General features: G+C 42.8%; 1 protein-coding gene across 2 annotated transcripts in view; it reads left to right on the forward strand.

Moving 5' to 3' along the window:
• The window catches only part of LOC131475427 (axin-2-like), a 120,483-nt gene that overhangs the window by 51,843 nt on the left and 53,078 nt on the right, over nucleotides 1–15,562 (forward strand). For both annotated transcript variants that reach the window (XM_058653547.1, XM_058653546.1), the window contains exons 21-22: nucleotides 3,318–3,548; nucleotides 12,188–12,250. In XM_058653547.1, the coding sequence (XP_058509530.1) occupies nucleotides 3,318–3,548; nucleotides 12,188–12,250 (294 nt within the window). The remainder of the gene's footprint in view (nucleotides 1–3,317; nucleotides 3,549–12,187; nucleotides 12,251–15,562) is intronic.

A 15,562-nucleotide genomic window follows, 5' to 3' on the forward strand; every position in this document is an offset into this window, starting at 1 on the left:
TGCCAGTCTTTTGTCTTCTTCACTGACATAGTGTGACCCAGTATACTTCCTTTGACACTCTCCTATTGTCATCGAGAGCTGCTGCTGCTGCTGCTGCACAAAGCCTCACATCAGCATGCTAAATGTAGCCTGTTTGAAGAGCCTGCACTCACTCACATCCAAAAAAGAAAGATGCCCCGTTGCACGCCAATGCCTCTGTTCTGGAAGGTTATACTCTCATTTATTAAAAGCTTTTTTTTGTGGGGAAGAGAGATCATCCACATTTGTTAAAGAGAATTATACATTAAAGCATCTGTGGTCTCAGATCTGATAGCTGCCTGCCCTTGAAGGCAATGGCAGAGAGGAAAGGCTGGAAATGTTGGGGAGACAGGGGAGCGGTACGCAGAGAGAGAGAGGACTGCATTGTGTTTGTTTGTTTGTTTGTTTGTTTTTTTTACTTCATTTTCTCCGTATGTGCTGCATGCCGTCATATGTACAGTATATGACAGCAAGACAATGTGTGGATGCTTGTCTGTGTATATGTGGATGTCTGCGTGCCAGTGCAGGAGGGAGTATACAGTAACGCAGAGCCACAGCAGCTGCCTGTTTTTTTGTGACGCTCCTTTGAAGTCGCTTTAATTCTCCCCAGTGCCCGCGAAAAAAAGACTTTAGACACTTTCTGTCTTATTGCCTTAGCATGGCGCTGTCCTTGGATGCCCAGGCGTTTGAGCAGAGGGGAGGGGGTTGGTGGGCAGGAGGCAGAGCTTACAGCGCAAACAAAAGTAAGAAAGAACGTCAAGCGGGGAGAGGAACGAGGATGTGCAATCGCTGCAGCATACATGCAATGGTTTTGTGGAATTAAACACAGTAACTGTATCGTGAGTCTTCGCTCCACCTACACTTCATTACGCTGTGTTTTCTCATTCGAATAGTCATGTCATACTAGTGTGATAGTGTTCAAAGTCACTGGATCAGATTTTGCCCAAGAAAAAGATGTATGTGTACGATATGAGTTATGAACCCAAAATATAACACACGCTTCATTGAGTGCGTGAGTGTGAGGCAGGGCTGCAGTAATCATGTCAGCTGTGTGGACAATACAGTGTATTTTCTTTAATTGATTTAAATTAAACCAAATCAGCAGCAGCAGCAATCCTTAGCTGAGTCATGTTGCTGGGCATTCTATGTCCTTTTGAAGCCATACACTATTTGTCACACATTTCTTCACGTTCTCTTACTTTTTTCTTTTTTTTTTGACATTTCCACAAAAAAATCCTTTCAGTTTTTAATCCCTCTCCTCATTTCCTTTGCAAACAACACCAGCACGTCGGTGCAGCTCTGTCAAACTCTAGAGACATGTTTATACTCACTTAACAAGACTAAAATGAATCTAAGTCAGTCGCTCTGATGGCTGCCGTCACGCAAGCAAGGTAACGCCATTTTGCCGGAGAATGGCGCCATTAGACGGATATACTCGGCAGCATATATACCTGGCAATGTCAGGCAAGTCGTAACTGTACCAGCTGTTCTTAGAAAGTGAGGGTGTTGGATAGATGTCTTGCACCAGGATGATGAAAGAGACAGAGACAGACTTATTGCTGGATCACCAAAGATCATGGCCACAGACAACGGGTTCCGCTTATAGAGTCATAATGATTGTTTTATTGTATGTTGTATGTAAAGCTGACCAGGAAGCTGTGAATCTGTATGCCAACTTCAGCGTTGTTACAGACTCCAACGCATTTAACGTAAATATCTTGTTTATTTTAGGTTTTTGCTTTTATTGTGATGTGTCCTCTGGAGTAGAGTGAGGGGGAAGTTTATCAGAAAGTTGAGGATGTGATGCTGCAGGCCTGGAATATTGGTATTGTAAGATATAGTCTGTCGGGTTCTGAGATTTTTATTTATTTATTTCTTTTTGCTTGATTTCTGTGGATTGAAAGTGTGCATTGGACTCTAAACGCTTGAAACCAGCACTGGTGCCATTCATCTTTCTGGAGCTTTTCCAGCCAACATAGTGCTGTAAGCAAACTGAGTCACGTGACCGTCCGGAGATCTATAAGTGCTTCTCAAAATCAAGTGGGGGGGGGAGTTTGTCAATATGTCATTGCTCTTGAAATATCAAGATGGTAGAATCACTTTCATTCTCCTTATGCTAACTAGTGATAAATAAAAGCAATAGAATAAACTGGTAAATTCACGGTGGACACGGAACATATTTTAATGGGGTTGCTACCATTTTTGAAAAAGCCCTGCAAAACATGCACATGCAAAGGATTGTGGGCACGTCCACTGCGTTGCACGGTGGAACAGTGGTTAGCGTGTGGGTTTTCTCTGGGTACTCCGGTTTCCTCCTAACATTAAAACACGTGTTAGGGTAATGCTCCTGTCAGCGCCCCTGACCAAGGCACTGACGTTCAATCTGGAGTTGGTCCCCAGGCGCTGCTCAGTGGCTTCCAACTGCTCCTAGTTCTTGGATGGTTCCTAGTACAGGATAAGTGAAATGCAGAGGAAGAATTTCCCCCACGCTGGAATTGTGATTGTATACATTGTAATGTAGTTTGAATAAAGCTTTATTTAAGAAAAAAAAAAAAAAAAGGATTGGATTGGATGAAGACATTTCCTGCAATGACGCCGTTGTATCTGTGCTAGTTTTTCTTTCTTTTGATATTGGAATGGGTTTTATATAATTGCTGTGTGAGCCTAAGCGTATCCCTCACTTCACATTTTCTACTGTCTTGAGGCGTAACTTCATTACACACGTGGTGTTTCAACGGACACAGTAGAGTCGTACTTCTCAGCATTCTTGTTCTGTTTTGCTTTGTTGACTTTCACTGGCCGCACCATTAAAGGGCTTGTTTCAAGGCAGAACCCTTTAAAAAGAGGCCAAGATAGCAAAAATAGGGGAGGTTACGCTGCAATGGCCTACAACAACAAACCAAAAAAAATAAACTATAGGTATTAATAGGTATAAATAGGTATTATCTGAAATGAAAGTTAATAACTGTATTTTAGACCTATGTTCCTATGACTGACCTGTGACAATTCAAAACTACAGTTAGGTGGTTTTAGGTACTTTCAAATCTATCTTCAAATGAATATGAAAACGTAAAAGTATAATATAGAACATTCTGTCTGTCACTTATTTGTCAGTTTCAGAATTTGTCTCAACCTATGAGCTACACTACTGACGGCATTTACATTATGGACTATGAACAGGAAGTCATCATAGCTTGACTAAGAGTTTCTATTTTTCAGAGCCAAGTGGTAACTGCTGGGCTTTAGTTTATATCACATACCTAAATCCACTCTACATCTCTGTCTTTGCCTTTTTCCAGACTGTACACGATCTCGAAGCTCAGCTGTTAAGTCTGCACGATGAACTCAAGAGGACCCAGGCCCATCATCAGAAACAGCTTGCAGAGCAGGCAGCGCTTCGGGAAGAGGAAAAGCAAAGGGCTTTCCTGGACAAGGAGGCGACCCTGGACCGCCTCCGGTCTGACATGGAGCGCATGCGCAGTGACCTTGAGAGAAGCAACCAGCAGGCGAAGGACGCTGCCCAGGAAAAGGTGGGTGAAGGGCAGGCAATAGATGACAGCACAGAGGTTGATGGCCTCTGTCGTGCACGTTGTCCTCTAGCTGGGAGTTGGAACTTGTATCCGCTGTAGCAGTGAAGGCCTTTCACATGACAGAGATGACAGGTATCAGCTTATGGAGGGAAAAAGGGTCAAGTTTGAGGGAAGATGTGACAATGTTCATATTTTTTCACTTGCTGCTAACTTGAATGAACCAGCAACATCTGCAGTCTTAGGGTTATAAGGCTTTTCCACACTTTACTTTTTGAAGTACTTTCTATTAGTCTGTTGGTTGAATCTCCTTCATTAATAGGATGTTTTAAATGTTCACAAGCTTTGCTTTTTGCAAACCAGGAAGAACTTCAATTAGAGCGTCTTGCTTTCATCGCTTTCTTTTTTTGTTTTCTTTATTGCTCTTGCACATTTTGGAAATCATCCATAATCTTGTGCTGGTCTTGCAGGAAGCTGACCTAGGATGGTGTTGATCAGAACCTAATCCCTCAGCAGGGCCCATCAAAGAGAGCATTTTTCATTAGACACCATCTCACTCCACCTGCGCAGCATTAGCCCCGGAATGCAGGGACCTCCGATGCACCCAGGCAGCCATTTTAGCTCCACATGGTTCACAGAACCACGGGTACTGAGAGGAGAGAGATCCAAGGAAATGAGAGAACTTATTAGAGCATAGTCTTAATTTCAAGTCGTTAATCATAATTCCTATATGTCCTCTTTTTTGGATGTGAAGGTTATTTTGTACTAAAAGTTGTTTTATATTTTTGTCACTCTTTAAATGCTTTCACGGCTTGCTTTTAGAACATGGTGGAAAAAAATGATTTATAGTTGTTGGGGAATTTTGAGTTGATTTAAAGCTGTGGGGATGAATATTGAACTTAGACCGATAACACTATCAGTAATGTGCAAGTTTCACTTTTTCATAAAAGAGATAAATGCTTTCTCTGTCCTCTCTGTCAGCTGAAAATGAAAGCTTAAAGAAAAAAAACTCACCAAAGGTTGAATATCTCACTTCGCCCCCTTTTCCCCCTCTTTCAAATCTATCTCCAAGTTTTACTTCGGAGGGGGGCAGGAAAACTTGCACTCCCTTTTTTTTCGTCCACATGGGATTGAAGTCAGCCAGGCCTCAGATCCATATTGACTTGTTCACCCTGTTTTGTAAGCTGAAAATTTCACATTCTTTTGATGCAGACAAAAATGCTGTCCTCTGCAGTCCACTGTGCTCTTGGAAGCAGAGCTTGGGCAGGCCAGCTTTCTCTTTTTTTTTTTTTTTCTCTCGACACATCTCCCAGATCCTGGAAAAAAAAAAAAAGTCCAGAGAAATCCATTAAACCCATGAATGGATTCTCATCAAAGACACATGTGTTTAAGGAAAAGATAGAGAGGGATACAGAGGATGGGGGGTTGTTTTAGGAGTAGACACTTGGAGCTGTTGGAATGAAATAATGAGAAACAGAATAGCAGTGGAGATAACATCGGATGTTAAGATAGTTCCATACGTTGTAGCTTCACCAAACGGAAGGAGAAGTGATGGAGGTGGGCTGAGGAGAAGGCGTGTGTGTGGGAGGGGGGGGGGGTTTAGTCAGCTTGTATCTTTGTGAGTTTGTGTGTTCACCCATGGATGAGAATGAATGCGCACAATTAATCCCAAACCTCGCAATCTCTGCACACTATTGAGGTGCCTGGGAAGCTGTCTCTGTGCCTGATAAAGATGCCTCATCTCTGGGCCACAGTTTAGCACGAATCCTGCCTCTCAACCACACCACCTCCTTATCGAACTTTCCTATTCTCCTCCACACCCCCACCGTCCATCTGTCTTCCCTCTTCGTCCTTCCCCTCTGCCTTCAAGTTGTGGCAAAGCCCAGAACCTTAGGGCTTTTTTATAAAGAGTCTGCCTCACCAGAAATCTCGGCTTTGAGGAAGTGTGGGAACACCGTTTCTTAACACACGTAGGCCTACATATGCACACACACACACACATCTGTATGCTCACTGGCATATTAAACAGAGGACATGAAAATGTAAGTTTGCGTAGTAGAGAAAAGGTCTTTGTGTTTGACCTTTTCACCTCGCGCCGCTTGTCACTGCTGGAGATTGTGCGCAACAAAAGATCAGGGGCTCTGAATAACGTCTGAAAACTTAAACTCATATTTACTCTTCGTCTAGAGTGCGCCGCTCTTTGAACTGCTGGAGGAGATTAGATTGGCAAATTTGAGTCTGATATGTTTGTGTGGACTGGTGTGTTTGTGTGTGTGTGTGTAAGTGTCTCAGAGAGAGTGTGTGCATACTTCCATGTACTTTGTATGTTTGCTTAATGCAAGTAGCTGGTGTAAATGTCACAGTGACTGTGCATGGAATGCATATATTTAAAAAAGTGTGACTGACCCACACTCACTCACGATTCCCTAGGGAGCCATGTGCATGCACGAGGACCAGTTTGACCATTAGACCTTAGAGAGTGAGGACATATTTTGGAAAGTGATATTTTTGAACTGTGCTACCCTCTGACACCTTTAAGGGTTTCAGTTAGACACGTATGTTGAGGTTGTTAGAGTAAGGGTCAATGAGTGTCCTCGCTAAGATAGGATGTGTGCGTTTGTGTGTGCATGTCTATGCATGTGCCTACTTTCACTTCAGATCAAAGGGCCAGGACATTTCATCAAACACTAACCAAGTGTGACAAAACCACCTGGAGGCAAACATCAGCCAATGAGAAATCAGCTATTTGGCTCCTTAGACATGAAAGCTTGACGATGCTGACTCTTTCTCTCTCTTTCTCTCTCACACACACACACACACACACACACACACACACACGCCGAGGCAGAGCACGGGTTTGAAGGCCTCTGTCTTGCAGGTCGTCTTTTCTTTCTTCTTTTTGCTTCAAGGAACTAGTGTGCACATTCACAAACTTGAGAGGTTTTCCTCTTAAGGTTTGGGTGGCTCAGCTTAAGTCGGTGTATGAAATTATGTCCTCTAGCTGCAGTTGGAACTTGTCTCCACGAGTCATGTTGTGACAGTGGAGCAGTGACGGCCTTTCATATGACAGAGACTTCCAAATGTGCACTTGATGCTAATGGTATTTGGCATCACAAGCTGCAAACAGCTTCTTTAGGAATTAAAAAAGAGCTACATCTTCAAGACTTGATGTATTTTTATGACGTTGAACTGACATTGAATTCCCTGCCAGTACTAAAAGTGTTTGTGTAAAAATAACTCGCTGGGAATGTGCAACAGACAATGCCGACCTATGTACAGTTCATATTTTGAAACACAATATTCTCCTCTTTGTCTTGTTTCCATTTAGTGGATATGCAGTTCATCGGCGGTGTCGTGTCTCTCGTGATCGTTTCTCAGCAAACTCTGTCTCCCTACACACATTTGATTTTATCTGTGAGAAATGAGGATGTGTTTTTTTAAACCGCCGTCACGAGTTGCTCGGGAAAAGGGAGGGGGAAAAAAAAGAAAAACTTGTTTGTTTTCAGTGATACAGCTGGAGAAGACGACTGCAGCTGCTATTTGGTACATCAGCTTACAGACTTCAAAACCTCATTGAAGTTGTTTGGCACAAGAAAATCGTCTGTATATAACTTTTTGTTTGTTGTGCTGTGCACAGAGCTGACTAGGCAGTCCTTTTTATGTGGCTGAAGATGGGTCTACTTTCACACTATTTTCCATGTGTGGACACATGTGTCTACGACCATGCTTAAATGTGGTTTGACTGACTGGGTCTTGTTGCATTCACATCCATATTTTGGGTTGTGCACTTGTGATGGGACCACCCAAGGCATAATTTACTGCAAAACATGCACAGCAGATTTGCTCAATTCACACACAAGTTACAGTTACCCAGCGATGCCGTGAGGCATTTTGTGGAGCTCTTTACCTGTGTGCGCTTTTAGAGATTTGAGGAGAACATCAACAGTGTTTAATTGAACTGTTAGTGCAACAACAAGGGCAGGTTCTGTCCCAGCAAAGCTACAGAGAAATCTAATTATTAGAATAATAGAGTCATCCATAACATCCATGTCAATCTCTACACACGACCCAGTTAGATGCTTTCAGACAGTGAGTGTACTGTTCTATCTCTCAGCCAGAAGATGGTGGTGCGAGATTGTTGTCGTCGTCATAGTCACGTCTTGTTCTTCTCTCTCGCCCCCCCGCCCACCCACCCCCCACCCCGTCACTGCTGACTTATTAGGTTGGTCCTCTGCCATTAGGCAATACACCAAATCACATTATTGAGTCAGTCATGGATTAGACGAGGAGGAAAGAAACACAGGCTGAGGGATGATCAAAGAGGTACTCGCATTCACCTCACTGACACACTTACTGTGAGACAATTAGATTGGGGAGGCAGAGTGAAGAATCTGATTTAAGGAGAGAAAGAGGTAAAGTTGAGGGTGTTCACCGAATTGTGTGTGTGAGGCTGGAGTCTTGTTTTTAGTGCTAATGTGAACGTCATAGCAGATGCACAAGCACACATTAAAGGATTTTAATGTGCGCCTAGAGATTGTGCTGTTGTGCGCATGCCCAGACTTATGTGAGATCCACGTTTCCTCATTGTGCCGTCGGGCCCAGCGGCAGAGTGAGGGAGAGAGCGAAGGGGGAAAAAAGAGCGAGAGAGAGAGAGAGAGTCACCCAGAACGTGAAAGAGTCACAGTAAAGGAACTGCTGTCCCAAAAAAACATCACACAGCTCCCTTGCTCACTTTTTGAAGTCATCCAAGAGGAGGGAGGGAAGTGACACACTTTCTCAATCGCATTAAAACATGGCATCAGGCTGCTGCCATCTTGTTGCACGCTACAGATCACACTTTGGTTTGAAGTGGAGTTTTTAAGTGGGACACCATGGTATTGAGCGCTGTGTTTTTGGGTTGAAGTTCTTGATCTGAACATCAGGCAGACTTACTGATCAAACAAATTAGGGAGGCTTTAATAGATGCGAAGGGAGGTCTGCCAGGAAGAAGACTAGTTTTCATCACAGGTCAACCACAGTTCAGTGTCGAAAGAGGAAAAAAAGAATTCTTAAAATTGTGTCATAGCCCACCTGTTCATTTTAAAGCAATCTGTGATTCTATAAGCAACTTCATCCATGAATGCTTAAAGCCTGTAACATTTCTGTAGACCTCATGATGTGTTAAGTCCACTCAAATTGATGGTAATGGGTGTAATTGGTTTTCTAATACCAAGGACTGGCTGGTTCATTTTGGTATGGTGTGTGTGTGTGAGTGTTTCTGTGTATCTGATGTATGTTTATCTGTGTATGCCTGTCTGTGTGTGCCCGTGATGCATTATTTCTGTACCATGTGATGCAGCGCTGACACTGAGCAGCAGGATGAAGAGAATCACTACTGACAGGCAGTGATGGCAAACTGTGAAATGGAAATAAAGCCTCTTGTCATTACAGCACCAACCTATCTCTCACACACACACACACACACACACACACACACACACACACACACACACAGGCGAGCACAGCAAGACAGCAATGATTACAGACAAACTAGCAAAGAACATCTCCCAGCGCTCCCTCCCTGGCAGATTGAACTCAAATTGTTATGAGAGACATGCGTGGTGAACAGAGAATCATTTTGAACGCTTACAAATACTGCTGCCACTAAAACTGAAGACTTTGGTGAAGCAATGGGGAAAATGATAATAATAATAAAAAAAAAAAGAACCACACAAATGAGCTCCATGAAGAAGAAGAAGAAGACGATTCTGTGTGATTTATTTTCAAACTGAAAACTGTCCCTGCCCATTATCTAATAGTTCTCTGGCAGTCACCTTTCTATGTGTGGATGTAGGCCTTTTTTGTAATAGAAATACTTCTACTTTAAATTGTGTTCTCCTTCAAGACAGTTCTGAAAACCGTCATAGCTCTTGTAAGATGATTGGAAATATCTCAGAGATGATGCCATATAGAGATCATAGCTTGTCCAGGACTGTAAAACGCTTTACTTCATAATGTCACTGGGAAACAGACAGCAACAGAAAAACAGCAGCTAACACGATCTTGACACACAAATTATACAGTGGTTCATTCCAATCAATGGGACTGCACACCTTGAGCGAATTTCCCTGCCAAACACCTATTGATCGAACTGTTGTGCACCTCTTTTGGGCCTTTTCTGGCATAATCACTATCCTTCTCAGGACCAGTAGTCTGAAACCTCATAAGCTGCACCTCATTTCTAAAGGAACTGGTTATGTTTGGGGCTAAGATTTGAGTTGCGGTTAAGTTAAGGTTAGGGTTAACCTTTAACTGGTTATGGTTAAGGTAAGGGATAACGCTTTGTAAAGGTTGTGTGTGTGTGTGTGTGTGTCTGACCTCATTCCTCCTGCAGATTATTAATTAAGTTCTGGTAAGCAGTGCATGCCTCGCCTTTTAGATCCACTTCCACTCTCTTTTACACACACACACAAGCACCAACCCCATACACGTGCACAAACACATACACACTCACTTCAAAGCAGCCGCACTCCACACCACTAGGATTAAGGAGCGATTGAAGAGCCTGATACTGCCTCAAAGTGCCTTCAGCACAAAAATGCCTTCGGCAGGGCACAGGTAGTCTCTTTGAAAGTGCTTACACACACACACACACACACATATGGCTGAGCTTTTAATTTATCTCTGATTTTGCTTTTGTATTTGTCACCATGTTGTTGGGCTGTTTCTCCCATGCATGTACCAGCCATATCTTCATCTATTATCCACCCACTTTAATATGCGTTTCGATGGTTGAGTTGTATAATGTATGATGTTGTAAAATGCTTCCTGCTCAATTCCACCGAGTGACTGTTGGTAAAAGAAAAAAGGCTAGTAGCAATGCTCTTAATGTTTTTTATTAAACATCTGAACATGTTTGCATGTCATTATGGCCATAATGTTTGCATGAGCACACTCGCACGTGAACTACGGAAACCTCATTATGCCACAGTCCTTTGCAGAGATGCTGATGCATTGATTTCAGTTTTTCAAACAGAGCCACATTATTCAGAATATGGATGACAAAGATGATAATAACAGCACATCAAAGAAGTGTGCTGCCTCTATTAGTGCCATGTTTTATTTTATTGTTTTTTTTACTAATAAAAATTAGCGGAGGTGTTGCTACAGAAACGACACACTAACTATCCCTGTGTCACTACAGCTGTAGCCAACATGCAGCACTTCTGCAGCATGGAGGGGAAACATGAGATGTGTCAGCTGTAAAGAAAAAAAAAAACCCCACTGAACACTGATTTGCACTTCTCTTCCACACAGTTCTTGCTCTTGCCTCTTCTACACCCTTCTTTGTCTCGCCCTCTCTCATCAGCTGCTGTAGGGCCCCTAGGGACGAGCGGTCCGCCACTCAAAAGAGTCCCGGTGCGAGGAGACAGGCCTGTATCCTTGGTGATATCTGTGTCTTTCTGTGGTGACAGGTGTGTCCGCTCAGAGCGGACGGCAGTGTTTGTCAGGAAGTGTTTGGATTGGGTGCAGAGTCCAAACCAAGCTCAGGTGTTGATGGTGACGAGGGGCGCATCCAGAGAAGCGCTGTGTGTTCGCGAGTCGTCTGTCTGTCGAGGGCTGTCAGGACAAGAGAGATGTATGAGTGTGTGTGCGTACATTGTATGTACTACCTCTGAAGGACATTTTTTCTATTATAAATACTTTTTTGGACTTATGAGCATGTAGAATATTTAAAGAATTTAGTGTTTTTAAGTTAATGGATTGGAGGAAGCCTTAGAATGGTGCAAATATGCTAACAACTAGCTGTATGCTACACCAGAAACCACCTTATACCAACAAGCTGAAGGGAGGCGTTTCAAACACTTCATTCAATAAATCAACTCGCCGCTAGAGCTTGCTTGGATACTGGGACAAGGGCAGTTGAATGGCATAGTTGAACCATAGCTTGACTTAACTGCATGAACAAGTCCTGGGTGTTTTTCAGGAGGACATTCACATCCCTATCAAGTTCCATTACTCCACACTTAATGATTGCAGTCCACCATTGAATCTCTAGCATCGCAGCCAGCTGAAAGAAGTTAAGTCTTTTATTAGAACCCGGCATTTTTTTCCCTCTAGCTGGCTAGTTCCCCGCAGTGAGAATGAAAACAAAGAGATGAGCAGTGCTCAGTAACTTGCCTTACAACAAGTTCCATTGAACCCCTATTCTTTCTCTGTTGTGTTGTCTCCCAGCCTCTCCCGATCACCTCTCTTTTTTCACGCCTGTCACTAATTGGCAGCAGAGTTTTAATTCCCCCCTCCCCCGTCTTGTTAGGTGATGAATTGTTGGCAGGGGATCAGAGAGGAGTGGTGCCCACTGTGCACTGTGCCTGTCACTACCTGCTGGCACACATGAGCTTTGGGTTTGGCACCGTGCCAGGGGGCCCCAGGCCTGCGCCACAGGGACACACTGCCAAGAGACGGGGGTCAACATGAGAGAGAGAGAGAGAGAGTGTGTGTGTGTGTGTGTGCAAGCATGGGTAGACTGGGAAGGTGATGTGTCTCTGTTCACTTCCTAACAGAAGATTCAGTTTCACAACTCTCTCGCTCTTTGTGTGTCTCTATCCGTCCGTCTGCATATCTCTCTCTTACACACTTCTCTCTCTCCGTTCTTGTTGCAGACCAACAGCAGGTTGAAGCAGATTGAGAAGGAGTACAGTCAGAGGCTCACCAAGTCTGCCCAGGTAATCACTTTTCTCCGCCTCCTTTTGCCGTCTGTTATTTTACATTCCTCCTTTTTCCCCAAACAGTTGGAAATACACAAACACACAAACACACACACACAGCTTTGATTCTTAGGACACCACACTGACTTCCTTTCATTTGGACAGCCTAAACAGTGTGTTATTGCTAAACTTAACCATAACCAATTAATGCCTTACCCTAACCACAATTCAAACCCCTTAACCCTAAACTAGACCAGCTCCACAGAAATTAGGTTCTGCCTCATTTGGACCAGATGTGTGTCTCCATGGGGACCACTGGTCCTGACAAGGTCAGTGTTGATGCCAGAAAAGTTCCTGAAGAGATAACAAATACAAGTATACACACACACACTCACACTCACTGGGAAAAACAACCCTGTGCTTTATCCTCTAGCTGATATGTAACACACAACTGGACATGAATGTGTTCCCCCCACACACACACACACACACCATCTGGGATGAGGTTTTTGCAAATTTCAGAGACATTAAGAACATCTAAGGCTCCACTGATTGGCATTTCTCTTTCCTTTTCCTCTCTCTGTCCATTGATTGCCACTTGAAAAAAAACACAGTGAAATCAGTATTAGGAATGAGCCAGTACAATATGCAGTATCAGTATTATTTTTGGATTAGATATAAGAAAGAATATTCAGTATAGACAGTAATACTGTATAGAGAAATGTCCGCTATACCTCCTATTACCGGGGCTACAGGTGTCTTACGTGCTTTTGTCACAAAATATAGTATTTGTGTTTATTATAAGTTATATTTTTAGCACAAATGTCTTTTGTTAACAGCTAAGTTGTGTAAAAGAGTTAAAAGTGTTAAAAGACTGTACTGTACAGATAGTGTTGCAGGTAGAAATTTAAGGTTGTGATATCAGACTTTAAAAAGCGGTATGGAGCCAGACCTGGTCAGTACAGGTTTTCATGCTTTACACTAAAGGGAAATTCATCTCTCTATTTGGCCTGAAAGCTGCGCCAATCAGTGTTTTTTATATTGATTATGATTCAAACACCAGTGTGTAATGCAAGAGAGACCATAATCCCTGAGATACGTCTCCAAATATCTGTACATTCTACCCTCTCTGTTTGTTTACACATTTTAAAGCTGGCCAAAAAAACAATGGAGACTCTTTGAAGATCGACACATTGCCAGGTCTGCTTTGTATTGGCCATCTCTTACTGCAAACGCTTGGAGATTCTTCCTGATTTATGTTCCTGCAGTGAGTCATCCCACCATTCACTTGTCAATATCGCCCGTGATTTATCATTAACGTTGGAATCCAATCGTTTGATGGAAAGCCACGGCGGCGAGGTTTGCGCTCGGAAAAAGCTTTGTGTACATACTCAGAAGGAAAGTTTAGAGAGCCTTTCTTTAATATTCTCTGCCATTAATAAAAACATGCCGGAGAAAAGGCCAGGATAGCTCAGTGTGATCAGATCACTCGCTCTCACAGTCCATCTTCCTCTAATTATTTGATTGGAGCCACTGACTTTGCACAATTAGCCTCTGAAACACCTTGAAGCAGAAGTGTAAATCAGCCTTGAATGAAATCTTATCTCACATTTGTTATATTTATTCTTTGTCTTTCTTTCCTTCCACTTGTATTCTCCTCTCCTTTATTCAGTCTTGTGTACCTTTAATACTTTTTCCTGGCCACATTTTGGAAACGTCTCTAATCAGGGGCCATATGTTCATCATTACCGCTTATACTCAGGCTGAGTCCATTTAAAACCATGATAATGCTTCATTCCAACAAAGAATATATGGTTTCCTCGGGAATAGAATGGACTCCAACAAAATGTCTTAGAAATGTAAGGCAGCTTTGAACGTGGAAAAGATCCAAAACACCCTGAGTAGAGTTTACATTCTAAGAGAAAATGGTTGTCTTTGAGCAGATTAAAATATTGTAATCATTTGGCCGTAATTGCACCTCGTTACCCAGAGAGGGGATTTTGTTGTTTTTCTTTCTTTCTTCTCTTTAAGCCCTAACCCCCCCCCCTTTTTTTTGGTTGGCTGGCAAAGGTAAAGAGTTGAAAGCGGGGTTGACAAGCAGATGTTGTGAGAAAACAGTAGCTTATTAGGTTACACAATGCTCAACTTCAAAAGCCGTCTAATGCCGAGCGAAAGTTCAGCCGTGTTTGCCCACTTTGGCAGTGCGGTACGCCACCACAGGCATAGCAACTTCTCCCTGTTTCACACAGGAACCTCGCCGTCTTTGTTAAGGTGTGCTGTTACGTAGAGGATACTGGTCACGGTGTTTTGTTTTGTTTTTTTTTTGTGCAAACATTTAAATACGTGAGATTAATGCAGGCCATTTGTCGTGGGCGGAGGGGTTTCCGTTAGCTACCCCTTGGGGAAACTCAGTCAAATGTAAACAAGAGGCCTTTGAACCTCAGAGGGTAACCCAAGTTGTTAACCCCCCAGTGTCTGACAGGGGCATCACTCTTGAACTCAACTGCATGGCTAATAGCCCAATTAAAAACATACCATGTCATACATTATCCTAAGGGGACTGGAGATGCACCACGTAAGGGTATGTGTTTACATGCAGGCACGCACACATTATCTCTTTGCTGCTGACTCTCTTCCACTGCCTCTTATTTTCACACACACACACATACAGACTCTCCTAATTAGTGTTTCTCCAATCCAATCCTGTGTGTTAAGTGTCTAGCTGCGAGTAGTTCTCCTGGGTGACCTGTGAACTGAGCAGGCCGGCTCTCTTTCCCCATTTAATGAACAGGCTACAGTGGGTGGTATCAGCAGTGCTAGTGGGAGATCATTACTTTATCCCTGACCGTCTACCGTGGGAGTAGGTAGGAGGTAAAAGGAATTTGCAATGGGAGGCCCGGTGCATGAGAAGTACCGTGTTCTTGGGAAAAAAAAAAAAAAGGTTGAAGTTCACTCTATATGCAAATGTACCTCAGTTGTTTCAGCACAATTATGGGTGGTAAGTCTCACAAATAGTGTTCACATGTGACCTCCTCGGCATGTATTAATCAAACAGGATCTGTTAGTGTATTTATGCCTTCTGATACATTCTTGGTCATTAAAAATGCTTGAAAACAGCACTGGGTCTCCATCACTGGTCAAACTTTAAGGTAGTATCTATAATGAACAATGTTGGAGGAGCTAAATGTAAGTTCCAAAAACAGTTCAGAGTTATTCTTTGCCATACACATGGCCCTAAATTAACTTTAATCAAATATCCGATATGTCGATATATTGGGAGTATATATACATTTTTATATATATATACTGTATATGTGTATATATGTATAT

Source organism: Solea solea, chromosome 16 (assembly GCF_958295425.1).
Source record: "Solea solea chromosome 16, fSolSol10.1, whole genome shotgun sequence".
Lineage (NCBI taxonomy): Eukaryota > Metazoa > Chordata > Actinopteri > Pleuronectiformes > Soleidae > Solea > Solea solea.